At 41.6% G+C, this 22,243-nt stretch overlaps 2 protein-coding genes across 2 annotated transcripts in view; one reads left to right on the plus strand and one right to left on the minus strand.

Annotated features, from left to right (window-relative positions):
- LOC136864344 (lachesin) overlaps positions 1–22,243 on the plus strand; it is a 512,637-nt gene that overhangs the window by 66,783 nt on the left and 423,611 nt on the right. The gene's annotated exons all lie outside the window — the stretch shown is intronic.
- Positions 1–22,243, minus strand: part of LOC136865261 (UDP-glycosyltransferase UGT5) — a 48,424-nt gene that overhangs the window by 12,058 nt on the left and 14,123 nt on the right. The window contains exons 2-3 of the mRNA XM_067142397.2: positions 14,139–14,951; positions 5,708–5,930 (exon numbers count right to left, since the gene is read on the minus strand). Of these exons, the coding sequence (XP_066998498.2) occupies positions 5,708–5,930; positions 14,139–14,951 (1,036 nt within the window). The remainder of the gene's footprint in view (positions 1–5,707; positions 5,931–14,138; positions 14,952–22,243) is intronic.

The raw sequence follows: 22,243 nt of genomic DNA on the forward strand, positions 1-22,243 counted from the left end.
GTGGCCTTAAATAAGGTACAGCCCAGCATACGCCTGGTGTGAAAATGGGAAACTACAGAAAACCATCTTCAGGGCTGCCGACAGTTGGCTTCGAACCCACTATCTCCCGGATGCAAGTTCACAGCCGTGTGCCCCTAACCGCAGTGCCAACTCGCCCGGTACAATTTGCTTTAGGTCGCACCGGCACATATACGTAGATATTATGGAGACGATGGGATATCAAAGGCCTAGGAGTGGGAAGGAAGCGGCCGTGGCCTTAATTAAGGTACAGGCCCAGTATTTTTCTGGTGTGAAAATAGGAAACCACAGAATGCCATCTTCAGGGCTGCCGACAGTGCGGTTCGAACCCGCTATCTCCCGGATTCAAGCTCACAGCTGCGCTCCCCTAACCGCACGGCCAACTCATCCGATCAATGTTTCTTGAAGGATGCAATATTTTTGTATCCGTCTTCTGGCACAAGCCAGAGCAAAATGTAGCTTCAACTGAGTCTTGGTCTGTTTTGTGTCGTGACAGCAAAAAAACAGGTGCGGGATGACTGGTGGAGAGGGGTGGCATTCAGGGCAAGGTTCGTGCGCGTGTATTATTGCAGTGCACTATCTGACTCAGAGAGGAAAACAATGGCGTATACGTAGGGAACTGGCCGCCCGGTCAGTGTCGCACAGCTATGAGCTTGCATTCGGCAGCACTGAGGATGGTTTTTCGTGGTTTCCCATTTTTATACCAGGAAAATGCTGTTACCTTAATTAAGGCCATCGCCGCTTCCTTCCAAAACCTAGCCCTTTCCTATTCCTCAGTCACCTTAAGACCTATTTGTGTCGGTGTGACGTAGAGCAAATTGAAGGAAAAAATGAGGAAAAAATGGAAAGTACTTCATTCGTAATTTTTGCACAGTATACCTCTTTATAGTGCCACTTTCAGTTGTTGCGGTTTGCCTACAGCCGTATAATCTTCAGTTGTACCACTTGAGGTCCTGAAAATCTCTGGGGCAGGAAGTGGCTCAATAGTCAGTTTACTGGTGTTTTGTCCAGAGGGTACCAGGTTCATTACAATGGCTCGGGGCTGGGTATTTGAGCTGTCCCCAACATCCCTGCAATTCACACACCACACATAACACTATCCTCCACCACAATAACATGCAGTTACATACACATGGAAGATGCCACCCCCCCTCATCGGAGGGTCTGCCATGCAAGGGCTGCACCCGGCTAGAAATAGCCACACGAAATTATTATAGGGATCTTCAAAAACAAATCGCCGCTTGTGTAACGTTGCTGGTTAGGCAATCGTTTCCCTTGTTCAAGATAATAGGGCGGGATTCCACCTCAGGCACAAGGCACTTCTTCCTCCTCTTAGCGTTATTTGCTCACAATAAGAGAGTCCGCTTTCCGGCGCATCCGTCTTCATTCAGATCGATCCAAGGCATGGGGTGATATTCACACAGTGTACATCCTCCTTGATGCGATCCATCCACCGTCGCGTCGTGGTCGCTGGCCTTCAGGGTCCAGAAGCATGGCTGTCGTCGCTACGAACGACGTGTCCATAACATCTAAGTCTCTCTTCCCGTAGATTTTTACCATTTGCGCTACTCCCGTCGTTGTCCGACATGATCGTTCAATGCGTGGTTGAATCGCGTTACTCCAAGGTTTATTAGAGCATTTTCATTTCAATAGCGTGCAATTCACCTTTTTCTAGAGGAGCAGCTACTCTGGCAGTAGTTATAAAATACCTTCAACGACAGATGGAGTGGCACATCAGTTGGAGTATGCCTTGGTCATATCGATGGTTACGATTAGTCGAATTTGGGATATAAAGGCGGGTGGTTTACTGGCACCGTTGATGGAAAATCAGTATTTCCTTGAATGTAAACCAAAATATGACCTGAATATGGTTGTCAATACCATATAGAACTCTTTAATACACTATACAGTAGAACTCTTTTTAACACACTTTCTAAACAACATGTATACATACTCAAAGAGTCTACATGTCACCACCTTAGTTCATAGAAAAACACGATATTCACGGTAAATAACTTTTGTAGCACTGGACATGGCCTGGGCCTGCGATAGCAAGAAGTGCAGTACTGTGCAGCTGTCAGCACCGGATTTTGTCCTGTCAACTTGTCACGGGCCAGATCCCGCAAGAAATCTCCTCGTGGCGGTGACAACCAAATACTGTACAGTATTACGCGCTGTAATTGTAAACTCTTCTGCCCACTTAGAGACATAAAATAAAATAAAATAAAATAAATAAATAAATAAATAAATAAATAAATAAATAAATAAATAAATAAATAAATAAATAAATAAATAAATAAATAAATAAATAAATAAAATTCAATTTCACTATGGAGAAGCAAACAATCTTGTTATTTTCCTTGACTGTTGGTACCGTAACCATAAACATGGGCACCCCTTGGAACCTTTGTTACTATTCCGCATGCAATGACGGAAACTGAACCACGGCCACCTTAATGGGAAGCCGGTGACGATGCCACTCGACTATCACATCCCCTACGTTCCAATGAAAGCTAGATTTTCCTGTAACCTGTGCCAACGCATACATGGAATCCAGTTGGAGATGTAATCTTAGTAAAGTAAATTCGTGTCCTTATCCCAGGTGCAGCTTTTTTCAGGCACATCCCCAATAGAGGTGAGCTACATGTACCATTCCAACAACAGACCAGCCCTCCAGCCGTTTTTAAATTTCTTGCAGTTCCGGGAATCGAACCCGAGCTCCCGAGGACGGAAGTAATAACACTAACCGTTACGTTACGGAGGCGGATATGTACGCATTAAAATGTATGTATGTATGTATGTATGTATGTATGTACGGTATATATGTTTGCCGACACAGGAAGTGAGCGTACCCTGGAAGGTATAGACGCCCGCAGCACCTACAGGTGGGAGGATAGGAGATGGAGCATGGCTTTGCAGAGTTACGTTCTATTTTGTTGTCCTTAAACGGCCACACGACATGCCACATTAGGTCTTTCGGCCTGAGACATTATATGTCCGTCCACTTGACACGTTAGTCGTAATGTCGTAATTTATGTACTATATTGTGTCCGGTGGTCATATTGTAGTCTTGTGAAGTGTCTCCGAATGTTCAGGCTCCATCAGCCAAGGCCGCTCGTCTCTGATGCCAAGAGTACTCTTGGTGAGGTACAATAATTTTATGCTCGTTGTTATTCACACACTGATTTATATAGAGAGTCACGAAAATTTTTTTGCTAGTTGCTTTACGTCGCACCGACACAGATAGATCCTTATGGCGACGATGGGGCAGGAAAGACCTAGGAGTGGGAAGGAAGCGGCCGTGGCCTTAATTAAGGTACACCCCAGGCATTTGCCTGCCGTGAAAATGGGAAACCACGAAAACCATCTTCAGGGCTGCCGACAGTGGGGTTCGAACCCACTATCTCCCGGATGCGAGCTCACACCTGCGCGCTCCTAACCGCACGGCCAACTCGCCCGGTAGTCACGAAACTTCCATGGGTTTATCAGGCCCTTATTTATAGAAAATGAGCTTATATGTAGCACTGAAAAGGGCGGAACAGGTCACAATATTCTCTAAAATGCGCACATATTGCCAGGAGGTGAGTCGTTTCTCTATTATGTGCATCATTCATATCCCGCGAGAGCTCATCCAAACCAAACACACAACAGATAAACGGCCAGAGCAACGATGATCGACCACTTATCCTGGATTGTGTCGCGTGCCGAAAGGGTGAAACACATGTAACGACCTACCTTTCGCCGATAATGTGTTCTCGTCGGAGAATATAACATTCTACCAATCACGTAGCACGTTGCCCTCGGCAAACTCAAGGCGTCTGCTCATCAGCGAGTTTTCGTTTCTTTGGCGCTATTCACACTGGATTCGATTCCCGGCTCTGCTGCGAAATTTGGGAAGTGGTACGAGGGCTGGAACGGGTTCCACTCAGCCTCGGGAGGTCAAGTGAGTAGAGCGGCTTCGATTCCCATTTCCGTGGTTTCCCACTCTCCTTTCAGGTAAATGCCGGGATAGTACCTAACTTAAGGCTACGGCCACTTCCTCTTCCTTGTCTACCCCATTCCGCCTTTCCCATCCCCCCACAAGTCCTCTGTTCAGCATAGCAGGTGAGGCCGCTTGGGCGAAGTACTGGTCCTCCTTTCTAGTTGTATCATCCGACCTAAAGTCTCACGTTCCAAGACACTTCCCTTGATGCTGTAGAGGTGGGGTCTCTCGCTGAGTCCGAGGGAAGAACCTACCCTGGAGGGTAAGTGGATTAAGAAAGAAAGAAAGTTTGCTAATGTTAAAAACATTCAAGCTTGTTAATTTCCAGGTCCCTAATCTGGTCTTTTGTATCATTTTGATCCCACAATGTATACCTTAACTGTACAGCGTTGATAAGAGTTTCAATGTCTAACTATCTGCCTCTCATTATCTCTTCAACACAAATACAACTCTTGTAAAGCAGTCGCTTAAGTGCGGCCAGTATCCAGTATTCGGGAGATAGTAGGTTCGAACCCCACTGTCGGTAGCCCTGAAGATGGTTTTCCGTGGTTTCCCATTTTCACACCAGTCAAATGCTGGGGCTGTACCTTAATTAAGGCCACGGCCGCTTCCTTTCCAGTCCTAGCCCTTTCCTGTCCCATCGTCCCCATAAGACATATCTGTGTCGGTGCGACGTAGGGTCAATAGCAAAAAAATAAATAAAAAAATGTACTCTTGTAAAGGAGTGAGCTGTATCCGGGAGATCGCTCGTCGGCCCGGCGTGTGGTATGTAAAATCAAACTTCTACTATGGTGAAAGTCAACTCAAGAGCAGAGGTAAAGTATCCTTCCGCGTATGAACATTTCCCCTGTTTCCCCTTCCCGTCTAGGCTCTCCATACCCGCCACAACCGGCTTATTATTAATGTCGAGCATCTATCTGACAAACACTTCATTCTCAAATAGTGTTATCATCAAAAGAAATTACTTCTTTTCACATCGTTGTACTTTGATTACGTACCGTACCTACTTATTCCTTTATTGATCAAGTACAACCTACAGATTATAGACGAATACCGAGACAAGAGAAGTAAGGTTTATTTTTATTTCATAATGCAATTTGTGTGAGGCACATAAGGAACTTGTAATGGAACGTATAACAACATAAGTGTACGATTCCGCTCTCGTGCAACGACTGTGACCTTAATTATGGTACACACTTGCCTAGTGCTAAAATGGAAGCCAGGGAAAACTATCTTCAGGGCTTCCGACAGTGGGATTCGAACCCACTACCTCCCGGATGCGAGCTCACAGCTGGGCGCCCCTAACCACATGGCCGACTCGCCCGATATTTGTATTGTCGTTACTATTCTAATTGCTTCCAACACTCGTAGATAGTCCCGTTATAATGGCAACTTCTATATCAGTAACGTTTCACGAACCCTGAGTATCGAACTAGGAACTACAACATAGTTGCAAGTGACATTGCTCGCAACTGTTCAGTTGTTCTTAGTTTTTCAGCGCTCTAACTTTCTGTGTCGGCAAATATATGTATGTATGTATGTATGTATGTATGTATGTATGTATGTATGTATGTATGTATGTATGTATGTATGTATGTATGTATGTATGTATGTATGTATGTATGTATTGATTTATTTATTTAAAAAAGAGTATCGTCAATCATTTCCTTCATCTCTACCTAGACATGATAATACTTGCATACGTACTGAGAACATCCAACTGAGGAAGCCACTTTGCAGTTTTGACATTGCTAGGAAGACCAGGAATTGCATTATCTGCACACTTTAGTAAGACTCGTTGTGGAAGTTCTGCGAACACATCCAATAGTGCACGGAGTTTCTCTGGGGCGAAGGATTCCACCTGCACCATGGTTCCCAGACTAAAATAGATAACACCATCTTCAGATTCGTTTAGGAAGGCTTCTATATCCTGCAATACGAATATGCATTATTAATCATACGAGAAATTTTTATACACATGCATTCCTACTGACAAAATATACAGGAATAGTGCAAATGTGGTTTGAAAAGAGCTGAATATGAAATTGATTTACCAATTCATTAAAGCTAAATATCCTACATAAAATACAAAGATTCAATTCTATGTTTGATATATGAATATCTTGATTATTTTATTTTTACTGCATCGCATAATCTAGGATGCTTTATGTTACTTTGTCAATAAATTTCTTCGTATAAAAATAATAAGCAAGATGTTCGTAATTTAATAATTGACAGCTCATCAACAGGTTGCTGATTTTATAATACTTACTCTACTACATCCTCCATATTTACAGGATTAAAACATCTTTCCTTATGTTAACATATACTCTATAGTAGGGTATGAAATTTGGAAGTCAGAAAGCAATAGCCACTCTAAATAATTTCGTCGCCACTAAGTTTATTCTTTCCAGTACAGTTCTCAGTATGGAAGCTACCTATTTCACCTTCGTTTTTTGGTTCTTTCATACAGGATAAGTATTAAAAACAAGGCTATATGTATATAGCGCATTAAAACATTACTATAAAATGAAAATCTTGATAAACATACTTCAAAATTTTATTTTTGTTGAATTTATTTTTAATAGGATAAGGTGTTTTGACATTTTATTTTCGCAGAACAGCAAAGAGAACTGACTTCAACACTTTTACAGGCCGATTATCTCTCACTTTTTTATATAGATTGGCTACCTAGGTGTACTTCTTCTTAAAACAATAATCACCATCACCACCACAACCACCTCTTACTTTGTTTCAGAAACGCTTACTTTCGAACGGAGGATACAGTCTGGGTATAATTAAATACTGTATATTGTTGTTAACATTAGCCCTTTTATAAAAGGACAGAAGACTACTTTGAATTTTTCTCTATGACAGTTACTAGCCTCAAATATTCAGTATATATTGTATCAGGAAAAGTCAAAGGAAAAGGGGCATTAGACTTCACTAAGGGGTGTTCATTTCCTTTCTTTTCTCAAAGTTTTCATTTCCCAGCTAAAGGGTGGGGCGGGCCCCCTAGATCGTTATGCGATCTCTCGGGCCAAGAGAAGTAAGGATAACTGAGGGATGTAGAAATGAAAAAGGTAGATAGGCGATTTGAGAGATTGAATGAGGAATGGTTATGATGCTGTTAATGAAAGAGGATGTGCATTAGGCATGAAGTTCAGAAGGGACATAAAACAGAGCATGAACAGTACATAGCAGAGATAGAATGAATTACGTGGAGGAGAGGCTAGGACGTACAAAATATGAGAGAATAGAGACATGATTTACAGTGTAAGCAGTAGGCTAAATTCTGTGCAACCGAGATGAGACAAAGGAAACAGTTATGCTAGATTGGGAGGTGGGAGGTGAAGGGCGAGTATGTGAAAGAGGGAAGAGAAGTTGAACAAAGAAGTGAGTAAGAAATGGAAGAGGGGCGATGGTGGAGAAAGGAGGTTGGGCGGACTAGAAGTTTGGCAAGAAGGAGTGGGCCGGGGACGGCGACGGGACGTTGCAGGGTGGTTAGAAGGTTGGGGAGGAGAGCGAGACGGTTCGATGTGATGGTAGTAGCCATGAAGATGTAGTCCAGTAGCGATGAGGTGTTGTGCATCCGCAGAGGTCGGTAGGTGAAGTCGCACGAGGCGTGAATGTCCAGAGGCGTGATAGATGCGGGACACTCGTCGAATAGGCGTTCCTGCCATGCGGAGTGCCTGGGCGATGTCTTCGGCTTGCAGGAGTGGATCCAAGCCGCGAAAGACGCAGGTGCAGTCCGTTGGTGGTGATGACGAGAGACTTGCCGTGGCTGCTGCAGGTGAGGGTAGAGATGCGGGTTGTTGAAGAGGGTGTGCACGGCTGGGAGGGGTGGAGAGAGTAGCGGTCATTAGAGGGGTTGAATGGGATGTAACCAGAGTAGTGGTAGGGGTTGTGAATGAAGGGTGAGGTGCTGGGGAGGTGGTGGTGGTAGTGGTTGTGGTGGTGCAGGGGAAGGACGAACGTCGTGGCGTGGGGATGTATGGAGGCGGGGGATGTATGGAGGTGTCGTGGAGGCGGCAGTCGAAGCAGCGGTGGCAGGTGAAGTGATATGGAGCTCGGTGAGAAGATCTCCAGGAGGAGTGACCAGTCTGTGGAGGCGACGACTGATGCATGCTCCAGTATGAATAAGATGATCACGTGCGGCTGAAGTGGTGCAGTGAAGAAGGACGGCAGATACTGGTCTGAGTCCGTTGAATAGTCGGGTAGCCCTGTAGACTCCGGTTGTGCTGAGGTCGGAGAGGATTGAGTCTTTGGAAAGAGCGGTGTCGACATCCAGGACGAGGCTGGTGGATAATTGGGGAGCGGCCGACTTCCATCGTGGTGTCAGCCGATTTGCATTGTTGTGTCGGCTAGGTGCGAGATTATAGATGTAACGTCACCCGGCCGAACCAGAAACACAGGATGAGGTACAGGAGTAAGCAGTCTGCTTTCAGAGACGCCGAAAATAGCGCCCCGCATCAGTTCTTAGGAGGAGGTACAGAAAATGGTATTCGCAGTGCGAAGTAATAGATGGTACTTTAGAATTTCAAGTTTATTCAACTTACCGAGCTCGATAGCTGCAGTCGCTTAAGTGCGGCCAGTGTCCGGTATTCGGGAGATAGTAGGTTCGAACTCCACTGTCGGCAGCCCTGAAGATGGTTTTCCGTGGTTTTCCATCTTCACACCAGGCAAATGCTGGGGCTGTACCTTAATTAAGGCCACGGCCGCTTCCTTCCCACTCCTATCCCTTCCCTGTCCCATCGTCGCCATAAGACCTTTCTGTGTCGGTGCGACGTAAAGCAACTAGCAAAAAAAAAAAAAAGTTTATTCAACTTTTAAATAGAATGAATGATTCCTCTATTATTTCAAATTTGAAAATGGAAAATCAAATTTAAATACCTTCTGTTGAATTTAATGTTGCCCGACTCCAGCAATATCATAAATTTTCAATGAATGTTTGTAATAAATGAAATTCAAAATAATTTCTCTCATCAAGTTCATAGTTCGTATTGAGAAGTAACGCAAAATATTATGTGAAAAAAATATCACTTCACTTTGAGAATGAATAACCCTATAGACTCTCAAAAAATTTTATTTCAAAATTCCTACAGTCTCTTTATAAAGTTAACACTTGAGGATGTAAAAGAACGTAAAGTTAATCTTCTTGCAAAGTCTAGTGTTGTGTTCTATTTTATAAGTACTGCCCAGCATTTGGAAATATTATGTGAATTATGTGACTTCCAAACAGCAATGTCGAAAATGAAGAAATCACTGTCTTAAAGTTCAGTATTTGAGAAAAAGTTGATGTGGTTCAGCGAACAGCATTTGGAACTCTTTTGCAACGGATGTCGTGATGTTCACCATAGTACCACGTACCATCTCCAGCGATGTACCACGTTAAGTCCCACGTCGACTTGAACATCAGGTTGATACGGTGAAAAAGGCACTATGTCAGGGTTTCTGGTGTCACTAATGAATTTCGCGAACATGAAGAAGTTCAACTGACGGTGTGGGTTACGAGTGTCAAATTGGCACGCTTTTACTAAGTGCAATTTTAAAATGTTAAGTCATTATCAGAAAGTAATTATTGTTTGACTAATTGGAAGCACAGTTAGAAACACAGTTGATCGTACACAGTTTATACTATTCACACAAGTTTGTTCAATGTATATTAAATGTTTGGATTCTAATTGAATACGAGTTCAAATGACTACCATGCTACGGTAAAATGTTGTTCATTTGCGACACAAGTCTGGTTTAGTTCAAACTTTCCTAAACATTCATCGCACACGAATTAAATAGATATTACGGATTATTTCCACTGGATAAAGTTACTGTTCAGCTAAATTGTCGTAAAATAGCCTTAATGTTCACTCAGTTATTCATTATAACAGTTCAAAAATAAACCACGTTTGAGTGTTAGCACAAGACTAAGTTAAATGAAGTTGTTCACTTTCTAGCAAAAAAAAAAAACTAAGTTTGTGAATCGCAGAAATATTATAAGTTCTGAAACAGTGCCGTACCGGGCGAGTTGGCCGTGCGCGTTGAGGCGCGCGGCTGTGAGCTTGCATCCGGGAGATAGTAGGTTCGAATCCCACTATCGGCAGCCCTGAAGATGGTTTTCCGTGGTTTCCCATTTTCACACCAGGCAAATGCTGGGGCTGTACCTTAATTAAGGCCACGGCCGCTTCCTTCCAACTCCTAGGCCTTTCCTATCCCATCGTCGCCATAAGACCTATCTGTGTCGGAGCGACGTAAAGCCCCTAGCAAAAAAACAAAAAAAAAAACAGTGCCGTAAAAGATTTAAGTTAGTCTGGAAGCACTGGAAATTTTCTTAGTTAAAAAATGCTACACAATTTTTAAGAGTACGACGAAAATTGTATCGAAGATATTCCTTCTTTCTTTCTTTCTTTCTTTCTTTCTTTCTTAATCTGTTTACCCTCCAGGGTTGGCTTTTCCCTCGGACTCAGCGAGGGATCCCACCTCTATCGCCTCAAGGGCAGTGTCCTCGAGCTTCAGACTCTGTGTCGGGAATACAACTAGGGAGAATGACCAGTAACTCGCCCAAGGGGGCTTCACCTGCTGCTGAACAGGGGCATTGCAGGGGGATGGGAAGATTGGAAGGGATAGACTAGGAAGAGGGAAAGGAGCGGCTGTGGCCTTAAGTTAGTTACCATCCCGGCATTTTCCTGGAGGAGAAGTGGAAAACCACGGAAAACCACTTCCAGGATGGCTACTCAGTTGACCTTCCGAGGCTGAGTGGACCCCGTTCCAGCCCTCGTACCACTTTACAAATTTCGTGACAGAGTCGGGAATCGAACCCGGACCTCCGGGAATGGCAGCTAATGACACTAACCACTACACCACAGAGGTGGGCTGCGAAGATATTATGCGACAAAATTACCGTGTTCGACTCTTGAAGACCCGTACGCGGAGACCAGCATGACAGTCTGTCAGCTGTGAGTTACAAGTTGTAACTGTCCTTTTATACGGATTGTCGAGGTCAGCTGTTTCTCGTCGTGAAAAAGATGCAGTTTCATTATAGCTTAATAACTTAAAAATCCCTCCATCTATTTTCATGAAATTATGGCATGTTAACATATAGATAACGAGCTCCACGATGATATATGCCATTTTTCAATATCTCAAAGGGTTTAGAATTTAGTAAAATCCTTCTGGTATATTCTAGAGAGTCAGGTGAAGTTCACGTGATTGTTGCGTCATACGTATACTTGCAGCCGGTGACGTACCCCACTCGTTGCTCGCAGCTCCGTGCCGTACCGTTGCCTCGTGCACTCGACACATACGTTCGAGTCGTCCCATTGCAAATATTCATGTAACCAAAACTATGTTGCAGGCTATAGGCATTTCCTGGTACATTATATTTATATTGCACAGTTACTCCTTGTATTTGCGGCAAGTTCTTTTTTGTAAACAAGAAGAAGAAGTAATGAAAACAAAATGAAATGGAACGCTTAAAATAATTGTTGACTCTACTGAACAATGAACTCGTGTAAAGTAACAAAATAATAAAGCGTTATAAATACTGGGAACAGGAACCAGATTTCTGATACCAGAAAACAGTACATGAGGAACGGAAACTAATAAGAAATCACTGCCGTCCGTTGGCTTCATTCATGAAGAGCTAATAATTGTACAGAGTGTTCGCAAACATGGGAAAACCATGCGAAATTTCAACCTCAAACTTCAAAGGGTTTTGGGGGAATGAATATTTTCGTTTACAGAGCTGATTCGCCCGGTATGCAATCATTTTTTGTTGGACCAAGCCTGTAATTCCCATTCAGGGTAACATGACTGGTCCCTGAAAATGGTTTTCCGTGGTTTCCCATTTTCACACTAGGCAAATGCTAGGGCTGTACCTTAATTAAGGCCACGGCCGATTCCTTTCCACTCCTAGCCCTTTCCTGTCCCATCATCGCCATAAGACCTATCTGTGTCCGTGCGACGTAAAGAAACTAGCAAAGAAAAAAAAAACGAGAAAAAAAAAAGCATGACTGGTCTGATGTTGAGAGTCAACATCCTCCAACTTGCAGTTACAGAATTTGCTGCCAGTGAGAGCGAGGGTTTACGTTAGTGGATTATAATAAGATCAGGTGGCCCTTCGAAGTTCCTAACACTAACAGATGACGTGAGGTAAGGTCCGCTGGTGCCTGCTTATGGTAAATGAAATAAGAGAGTTCTGGAATCTGGGCAGAGGTTTTCGTTGTTCAGATAGTAGTGGGAGAGCTAGCTCAAATTCTCCACCAACTGCGATGCGCCACACCTTCTATAAATCTCATTAAGGTCTCCTCTGAGCTGAACTGATCTTATAAAACCTTCATTGTTAAGACGGGAGTGCTGAATAGGTAGATAACGCATCAATAACTGTAGAACGCCAGAAGGTCAATAGTATTTCACTGGGCTTGGACAGTAATCCCACCTAATATTACTGAATACTGGGGGAACCAGAGAACATCTTAATAATAATAATAATAATAATAATAATAATAATAATAATAATAATAATAATAATAATTTGTGAAGTAAACTCGTGACCTCATCCTGAGGTGATGCAGGTCTTTTCAGGCACATCCCCGATGGAGGTGAGCTGCATGTACCATTTCAACCACATGCCAGCCCTCCTGTCATTCTTAAATTTCTTTCAGTACCGGGAATCAACCCGGGCTCCCTAGGACGGCCAGCTAATAACACCAACAGTTACGCTACGGAGGTGGAAATAATAATAATAATAATAATAATAATAATAATAAGAAGAAGAAGAAGAAGAAGAAGAAGAAGAAGAAGTGTATACAAATATAAGTTTTTCTAAAGTTCTTGTTTCGACGAATAGAATATGAAATCATTTTCTCAGGTGACTGACTCAGGTTTTGGTGAGTTACCGACCTACGTGAAGCATGTGGGGGGATAGAAAGCTCAGAGAATGGTGGCGTTCGATTAATCTGCGTTTTTTTTAAACACTTTCCCTCGGTATACGACAAGTTGTCCTCAACTCATGTTAGGTGTATTTCTGTGGATGTTCTACGTTATGCAGGGGCATTTACTAGTTAACGAACTTCAAATGATTCTTGACCTTAACGTGAACTACGGTAGGTCAGTGTTCATTCAACCGTCAGTTTTTCGTACCGTAAACCTGATTAACCATTGACTGGCGTGGTTGCAATTGGGAAGTTCGCCATGTCACGTTCAGAGCCAGCGAAATTAGCAAACTCAAGTTTCATTATAAATGGGAAGAAGAGTTTCTCTGTGGCCTCAAAGTAGACCATACTGAAATCTCATTCACAATCAATGTGCAAGGATAAGACGGAATTTTCAGCCCAAATATCACAGCACTGCCCCAAATCTCTCAGGTCTGAGAGACGACGTTACCGTCTAGGATTCCCGCCGTACCCTGACCGGGTGCGGAATACAAACGTTTACTCATCAACAATAGAATTAATAACAGTGCAAAATTATACGTTTTCAAACACATTTTTCATGGTAAAGTTGGTGTAGATGAATTCAAACATTACTAAGTTTCTAAGCTCATTAAATTAAAATTATTTGCAGCAAATATTTAGGCTATGTTGGTTTCTACTTATTCATGTGACCAATAGTTTTCACTAATGTACATTGCCAAACCAAAATACAGATCCCGATTGACTGGCTGGCTGGCTGGCTGACTGACTGACTGACTGACTGATGCAGCTGAAAATGACTTTATCTGAAATTTTAATGAATATCTCTTAGTGTAGAAGGAATGCAATTAACAGCAAACTCTTTTAATTTATTGTTTGTTTACTGTAGCCTAAAGTGCATGCTATAAACCGTAATTAGAAATTGCCTAAGAATCAACAATCGCCACTGCTCTCATTGTCCGTTTGTGTCTCCATCAACCGGTTCGTTCGTAACTACGTGATGTTTGCTACATTTACGAGTGGCTTTCAAGAGTTCACGGTTTGGCCATACGTGCTCTGTGTTCCACCCGTCAAATATTCACCATGGAACTATCTTGACCTATTCGAGAGTGAGCAACTAAAGTACTTAATGATCATGAGCTTACTACGTACAGAAAGACTACACTACACACTGTTTGACGCTCAGTTCGTCGTTCTGGAGTCATTACATAACATTCTATCAACCTTACCTTAGGAAGGGGCTTTGGTTCTTCAATATGCAATCCTCCCACTTCCACAAACGCTGGCACGAGAGGTCGTGGCTGATTTATACTGAAGTGACTATTAACCAGGATCAAACTCGTATTCTTCACTAAATCCCACACTGGAGGTAAATCTTTCCCGAAGAAGTTCCGTGCAATTTGATTCGTATACTTATCACAAATGAAATAGTTTCCCCACTTTACCGCTAAGTTATACACCGTGTTTACCACTCTTTCTGCCAAACTCATTTTGTCCGTGAAAGGTAGAAAATAGTTGGAGATGTAGGCAGGGCTGTCTGGGTTTCCAACACGATCATTTGCCCAAGGAAGAGCTATACTTGAAATGACGCTTATTAGAGGAATCTTAAACTTGTGCGCAAAGCCTACAACACAGTCTGAGGCAAATATTTCCGAAATAAATAAATCGTACTTCTCTTCAGACTTCAAGATGTTCTTCATGACGGTAGTGTTCATCACTCTTTCGCAAGCATCCAGGTTTTCGTACCACATTTCTTGAGCAATGTTAAAGATATTCCATTCCACTACCATGTCCATAGTGACGCCATCGTCCCATTCTGGAACCGAACCATCTACAGAGTAATCCTTGTAGTTGGATACCGGCTTTGATAGCGGATAATGACCCACAACGTCAATTTTATGACCTCGCGCTGCAAGGGCTTTGAAATATCTACCATACATTGCAAAATGACTCTTGGCTTTGTACGGCAAGACCGTGAGTATACGAGCACTTTCAGCTGTAGAGAGCACGATAATAGCCAAAAGAAGGTGAAGGAGTTCCATCTGAAACATAAAAAAATGCGTCATTAATCAGGTCTTATATTTTCTATACATTTGTTATACTAGGGGTATCTAATTTTGAACTGTTTCAGTAAGAGTATAAGGAAGAATACATAAAAAATATATTCACAGATGAATCAGGTAGTCATTTATTAATCAGTAATGTAAAGAATTATACATCTATGTTAATTAATAATCAATATTTGAAGAATTATGGAATCAATGGTTGGCTCTTGTGGGAAGTCCTATGCATTTATATTGACAATCAGGTTTCAGTGAGAATTTATTGATAGAATTAAATCATGGTTCAGTGTATTTCCAGGCATTCGACAAAGCTATATTTTTATCCTTATTATTTATGGATAATATTCTTGAAAAACATACAATGTGAAGGATAAATGCAGATGAAGTTCTACTTATCCCGGTGACTTGATCTTAGTAGACATAGGTCTACTACCTACTTGCAATATCCTGGAATCTGTAGAGATATATGCGATGAGAGTGTTATGAAATCATAATTTACCAAACTAAGGCGCAACGACGATATGAAGATCTGGATGCCACCTTGGAAGTACGAAGTTCAGTCCGGTATGTTAAGTAATTTCGACTATTTTCCCTCATTATAGTAGGAGAAATTGAATAAGGATATTCCGGGGCTAAGGTAACGAATTTGCAGTTGCGATCAATAGCATTTGGAAAAATTAAGTGAAGAAATTACCTTTCATCGTTCTGTTTCCATATCAACTTTGTTGTACTGGAATAAAAGCCAGATGGTCATGGAAATCTCCTTCATAAGCTGGAGGTAACGGACATGAAAATAGCGAGAATGATAGCTAGCACAACCACTGTTACGGAAATATAGTCCGGTCCGTAATATTTATTACAAGGCAATATACTGTTAATTAAGAAAAATCGTTTATTCATACACTGTTTCTTGTACGTTCTCCAGAGTATAAAAAACAAGGCAAAGCTAAACAAAGAAACAGAAAACAAAAACAAAGAAACAAAAAATAAAAACAAAGTTCCAAGGGGGAAACTAGAAGACACCCCAGATCCTCCTACCTTGTTATTTTTTTTTTCAACAAAACTGCATGTGTGAAACAATTTTACTATCATTCAGTGTTTCCACAAATCATAAAAATCATGCAGGCCGTCTCACTTCCCTTCCACTACGTGTCTGAGTAGCTTGAATTCCAGGAGTCATCTTCTCTGCGACATTCACTTTCTAGGTGGCTGTTGAAGTTTAGTACTGTATTCGATGAAGGCCATAAGAGACACCTCCAAAGGGATTAAAAGTTGTACAGGAAATATAATAAACCCGTTCTTCGTTCGCAATTCTACTCGTATCCGTCCATCTTTTACCCGGAATTTACTGCTCAAATACTAAATGATTTTTAATTATATAATCACGCCGTAAGTATATTTAATTGCAATACATGTGTAATATTGTTCCTTTGGTGAATGTTTTATTGCATGGTATTGAATCAAAATCTCAAGAAACTAATACAGCACTTAAGCCTTTACCTCTCTGTCGAAATTTGCTCAGAGAGCATCAGGAAACTTACAATATTGTAGCCTTTTTTAAATTTTTTATTTACGTTTTGATGTGTATAACTCCTCCCTCCACCCCCACATCCCGCAAACCCGGGTACTATTTGTTGTCTGTAAACATTTTTCCCCCCGCCCCACTTCTTGTTCCCATTCACCGCTACTGCTAATTTGTGTCCAAGTGTAGTGACTGTTATTTATTAAGATTATTAAAGCAATGGGCTCCGTTAAGGTGACAGGTAGTAAGTAGAAGGAGATGGTTATTACGATGAAAGTCAAGAAGTACGAAAGAAAGGCGTTCGTGTGCCCGATATCACGAGATTTTATACAATGTCTACATTTGCACAATAAGAAGGAACTAAAGGGTCCGGATGCAGCAAAAGAAGTCTTTACATTCGTACAAAATTGTCACAAGTAGCTGCTGTGTCACGTGATGTCTTGTTCTCTGTAAGACCGGCATGACGCACATTACTTGATCATGCATCTTTCTGACAATTTGCTTCACAAAATATCGAAATGAGAAATTTTATATTAATAATAATAATAATAATAATAATAATAATAATAATAATAATAATAATAATAATAATAATGGCTTTATGTCCTACTAATTATTTACGATTTTCGGAGACGCCAAGGTACCAGAATTTAATCCCACGGAAGTTTTTTTTTACGTGCCAGTAAATCTAACGACACGAGGCTGTCGTATTTGAGCATCTTCAATTACCACCGGACTGAGCCAGGATTGAACCTGCAAAGTGTTGCGAAAATGTTACAATGTATGGGCTGGAAAGACTTGGGAGTAAAGAGACGAGCTGCTCGACTAAACGGTATGTTCCGAGCTATCACTGTAGAGGTGGCGTGGTATGATATTAGTAGAGGAATAAGTTTAAGTGAAGTTCTTAAAAGTAGGAAATTGCGGAGATAAAGATGAAATTAAAGAGAACAAATTTGGGAAAATATTCGTTTATAGAAAGAGGAATTAGGGATAGGAATAATTTACCAAAGGAGATGTTCGATAAATTTCCAACTTCTTTGAACCCTTTGAAAAGGGTACGTAAATATTTGATAGAGAATCTGCCACCTGAGCGACAGTCCTAAATGCAGATGAGTGGTAAATGAAATGAAAAATGTAAAATAGTAAACTTACTGTTGACTGAAGTTGAATTCCCGCTTAACGATAGAACAGAACGAAATACACACACTTCACTGAAGCTTTTAACACAGCACAGGATATTAATACCTTATCGTCCGAGGAGCCTTTGTTGAGAGCTTATAAAAGCGACCTTCGATGATACAAGTTGGAAGTCATATGATATGTCTCTCTTATACCGACTAGATATGGCTTGCTATGAAACTCCGAGCCACGTTTTATCTTTTGCTGTATGGCTGTTACTAAATCACTCATAAAATACGCTGCGTGATAATTGAGTGTTAAAACCCTAGAAGTGCCGAGTGTTTTTCCTTAAATGCCAGGCCATTTTCGCATGTATTACACATTTATGTTTTTAAGAAATGTAAGCACGTTTAGTGCAGAAAAGTTAGGCATGCAGCACACCATATTACTCAGAAAGCTTTATTTAAGATGCTTATATATGTATTAGTACATTTACTTGCTTATCTGGTGCGTATCACGCGATCAAAAATATGGCAAAATTAAAAAGTTGTGTTTTTCATATTTTCAAGTTCTCTATTAGTAATAAATAACCACTCATTAAAAAAATCACTATATACAAAACACGCGAAATTTCTTCTAGTTTTTAAAAATATTAAGTCCCCAAAAGGAGAAACAAAATATAATCACAAAAGAATTAAAATTTCCGAGCTGCACACAGTTCCGTCAGCCGCCGAGCACTACTGGGAGTCGTTCTCGGGGAGTTTTCTTTTCCTGCCGTGCCTCATAGGCCTCCTGAAATGCTGTAATTTATGATAGCATTCACGGTGCAACCCATATTTATTAGAATGGCAATTTACTTTTTCATTTCGGAGGCAGTTACATCAAACCAGGTTCGCATACGAGAAAAGGCCTTCATTTCTCCAGAATGTCTTTTAGTTTTTCTCGCCGCATAGTCCTTACTTTCTTTTACCAAGAGCTTCCAAATCAAATCCGTAAATAACAAGTAGAAATACATAATAGGTTCCAGGATCCCTTACGCGGAACTTCCCGGAAACATTGAACTTCGGTTCGGGTGGATAAACCCTGCACCATTTTGGTGTTACGGAAACTGTATCATCCAATGAAACGTCGACAGGCCTGCTCTCTTCATCGGAATCACTTTCAACTTCAGATTCTGGAATATATTCTTCTCCGCTCTCAGAAGAATCACCAGCTAAAGAAAATACTGTATATCGCTGGAAGAGGAAGCATCCCAATCGTCTTCAAGAACTTTGTGAATATCCCTTGAATCACGTAGCTCATCATCCATGATGAAACGTTACACTTCGAAAGAAACAATTTAAGAATAAACTAAATCTGTTGAAATATAGCGAAAGATATTCACAGAAACTAACAGGAACAGCGAGCGAGCGCGAAGTTACATAGCAACTGAGACGGCAGGAAGATGAGGAATGAGTAGCTGAATTTATACCTACCCTGACCTTGACTGGCTAGTAAGGAATGTGTGATGGAAGACTTGAAGCTTCCTCTTCAATGTCTTACTTATTAAAATAACGTAGGTGAACGATAAATGATGTTATGACTGATTAAGTGAATGCATGTACTATTCGTCGCGCGTGCGACGTTGGCATTCTAGTGACACTCTATTGAGTCGCAAGCGCGACGTTTGGCAGTTCTAGGGTTTTAAGCGTTTATGCGTTTACAGCCATCACAGTAGAGTAAGGATAGCTTGCTTGTCTCTCATCCTGAAGTCGCAGGTTCGATTACTGGCTAGTCCACTGATTTTATCTCGTGACTGAGGGCTGGAGCACGGTTGACTTTGCTTCTTGAAACCAACAGTGGAGCTATGTGATGCAAAAGACAGTGGAATCCATCAAGAAAGCCAATCAGTACGACTGAGGATAGAGTCACGTTAACCGCATAGCACTTCAGTATCTGCTCACCATCTTGCTGGGCTGTTGCATCACAAGAGGGAGTGTCGTATGTCTTATCAAACTTCGATATTCATGCTCTCAATGAACGTATCTTCTTCTACCGCTTATCCCACACTCCGGTGGAGGCTCAGGTGTGAACTCTGTCACACATTAGGGTATGGCTCCGTTTTACAGCAGGATGCCCTTCCGGACACCAACCCTATGTCGAGAGGTGTATTCACTATTACGATTTTCTGTTGTGGTTGGCAGCGTGGTGTGTTATGTGAAGTGGATTGTGTGAGTATGAAGAGGAGTGTGTTGGGGAAAACACAAACACCCAGTTCCCGAGTCGTAGGAATTAACCCAACGCAATTAAAATCCCCGACCCAGCCGGGTATCGAACCCAAAAACCTCTGAATCGAAGGCGTAAACGCTGACCATTCAGCCAAGATTCGGACGATCAATGAAGAGTATAATAATAATAATAATAATAATAATAATAATAATAATAATAATAATAATAATAATGTACGGTTTTAGCCACTGGTTTCAGGTCTTCGGAATGAGGCTCTTATACAAATTTCGACGTTCTGATTGTGTTCTCATCAAGCCTGAGTAGTGGTCATGGTCGTTAAGGCGTTTAGTTTCTATGGTCTGACACCGTGGTTAGCTGGTTCGAGTCCCGATAGTGGATAAAAGTTCAACATCAGAATGTTGGCCGGCAGGGTAGGTGGCGTAAAACTTCGAATCGTTAGATTGCGTGTCAAAAGCCTTGACTCAATTCCAATCCTCTCCATGGTGCTCATATGGAGTAAGGGCATACGATGCTGTTGATAGTGATTCGTTCGTCGCATGAGGACGTTAAGCTTTGAGCAGACCCCTTGATGTTATTCGACAGGAGTTGACTATGTGCCGATACCAGATTTCACACTCTCCCTACCTCGCCATCATCGTCATCATCATTTCACACCCAAACGCGTAGGTTGCCCATGGTGTCAAATAGATCTGCTTGAGATGCGCCCAACATATCTTCTGACTCTCCCGGCACTAAAACCCACACGCTAAATATAATTAAATATATAACTAAATGTGTCGTCACCTAGCAGCGAAGTGACGCACTAATGGACGATTATATTATATTATAATCATGAATAAAAGTCAAAATGTATCTTATGATAATCCCTGAAACGTTTGAGAAATCCCTTGCCTCTCACTCTGGCTGAGAACTCTATATCTGGAGGAAATATTAATCAGAGATACCTACACTTGGACATGGATAATATCTATACTCTTAAGGTCTATCTGTTCTTGGAATTCTAGAAATATACTCGCCAAAAATATCGAAAAAATTATATATATATATTGAGGTCAAATTGTTTGCAAAATTCTTTGCGGAAGATCTTCTTTTAGCTGTCTTCACGTTTTGCATTCTGAAGCACTGATTAGTTAGCTTCTTCGGTCCTCTTTTACACTCGGAATGTTATAAAAATTCGTAGATGTATTTTTATGCGAAATTAATAGTTTTTACGAGCGAGAATAATGAATTATAGTTGTCATCTGTACTAGAGATAATTATTTTTGCTATACTTGCTAAGAGTCAGCGTGACTGATGAAGAGCTACCACCCCATAGGGGGGAACATCTTTGAAAACACCTTAAGCCGAAGTCCTACATGAAATATTTACAAAGTTATGACGATTTTACAGCTGTTCGAATAATGAATTAGTCCGAGGAATAATAATAACAATAATAATCATTTCGTGTGGCTATTCATAGCCTAGTAAGCCCTTTTAAGGCGGACCTGACGAGTATGGGTGTCAACTGCCGTGTCATTGTGTGGTGTATGGTGTATGAGTTGCATCGATATTTTGGACAGCACATTCACTCAGTTCCGGAGCCAAATGATTTCACCATTTAGGATTAAAATCCCCAGCTCGCCCGTGAATCGAACCCGGAGCCCTCTGAACCAAAGGCCACAACTCACAATAATCAGCCAAGGAGCCGGACCGTTTGAGTAGTGCAAGTGAACTCGACTATGTAGGAGAGACTGAGAGTGCATGGCTGAAATGGACTGACCATGCAAAGAATGCCCAAGACGCAGATTTCGAGGAAGTATGTCGAGTGGATGGTGCCTGGAAGGAGACCAGTCGGACGTCGCAGAAGGAGGTTGTTGGGGCTAATTAAGGAAGACATAACAAAAAAAGGGAGTGACATTGGAAGATGTAATGAGAGGAGTCGTTTACAAAAAACACAAACAGATGGAGGCATATCGTTCACACAATTCGTTTACGTAATCCGCAGATGATGATAAGGATGATGATAATGAGTAACAGCACAGTAGAAATAAATGAGCGTTTCAGATAATATTTTCTTTACTTCGTTACTGTTCTGTATATGGAACTATATTGTGATGTCCTTAATTTCTTAATTCTTCTGCTTTGATGCACTTGAATGCGTGCTTCCGAGCCGTGAGTATTTGTACGAAGTAATGGCGAAAATGTATGTGTATGTTGGGTATTCAGCCCGAAGGCTGGTTTGTCCTCCACAGCTCCGCCAATAACCGTCATAGACAATGAAGAGGCTTACTAGGGAAATGAGGAGTTCGCCGTTGCTTTCCTCACCGAGCCGGAAGTTTGCTATTACATATAGTCTGCCAAGCCCACCGAAATGCATGCACAACCGACCCTATGAGCGATATTTTCACACCATTCATAACAG

This window comes from Anabrus simplex, chromosome 1, assembly GCF_040414725.1.
Source record: "Anabrus simplex isolate iqAnaSimp1 chromosome 1, ASM4041472v1, whole genome shotgun sequence".
In the NCBI taxonomy this organism is placed as follows: Eukaryota; Metazoa; Arthropoda; class Insecta; order Orthoptera; family Tettigoniidae; genus Anabrus; species Anabrus simplex.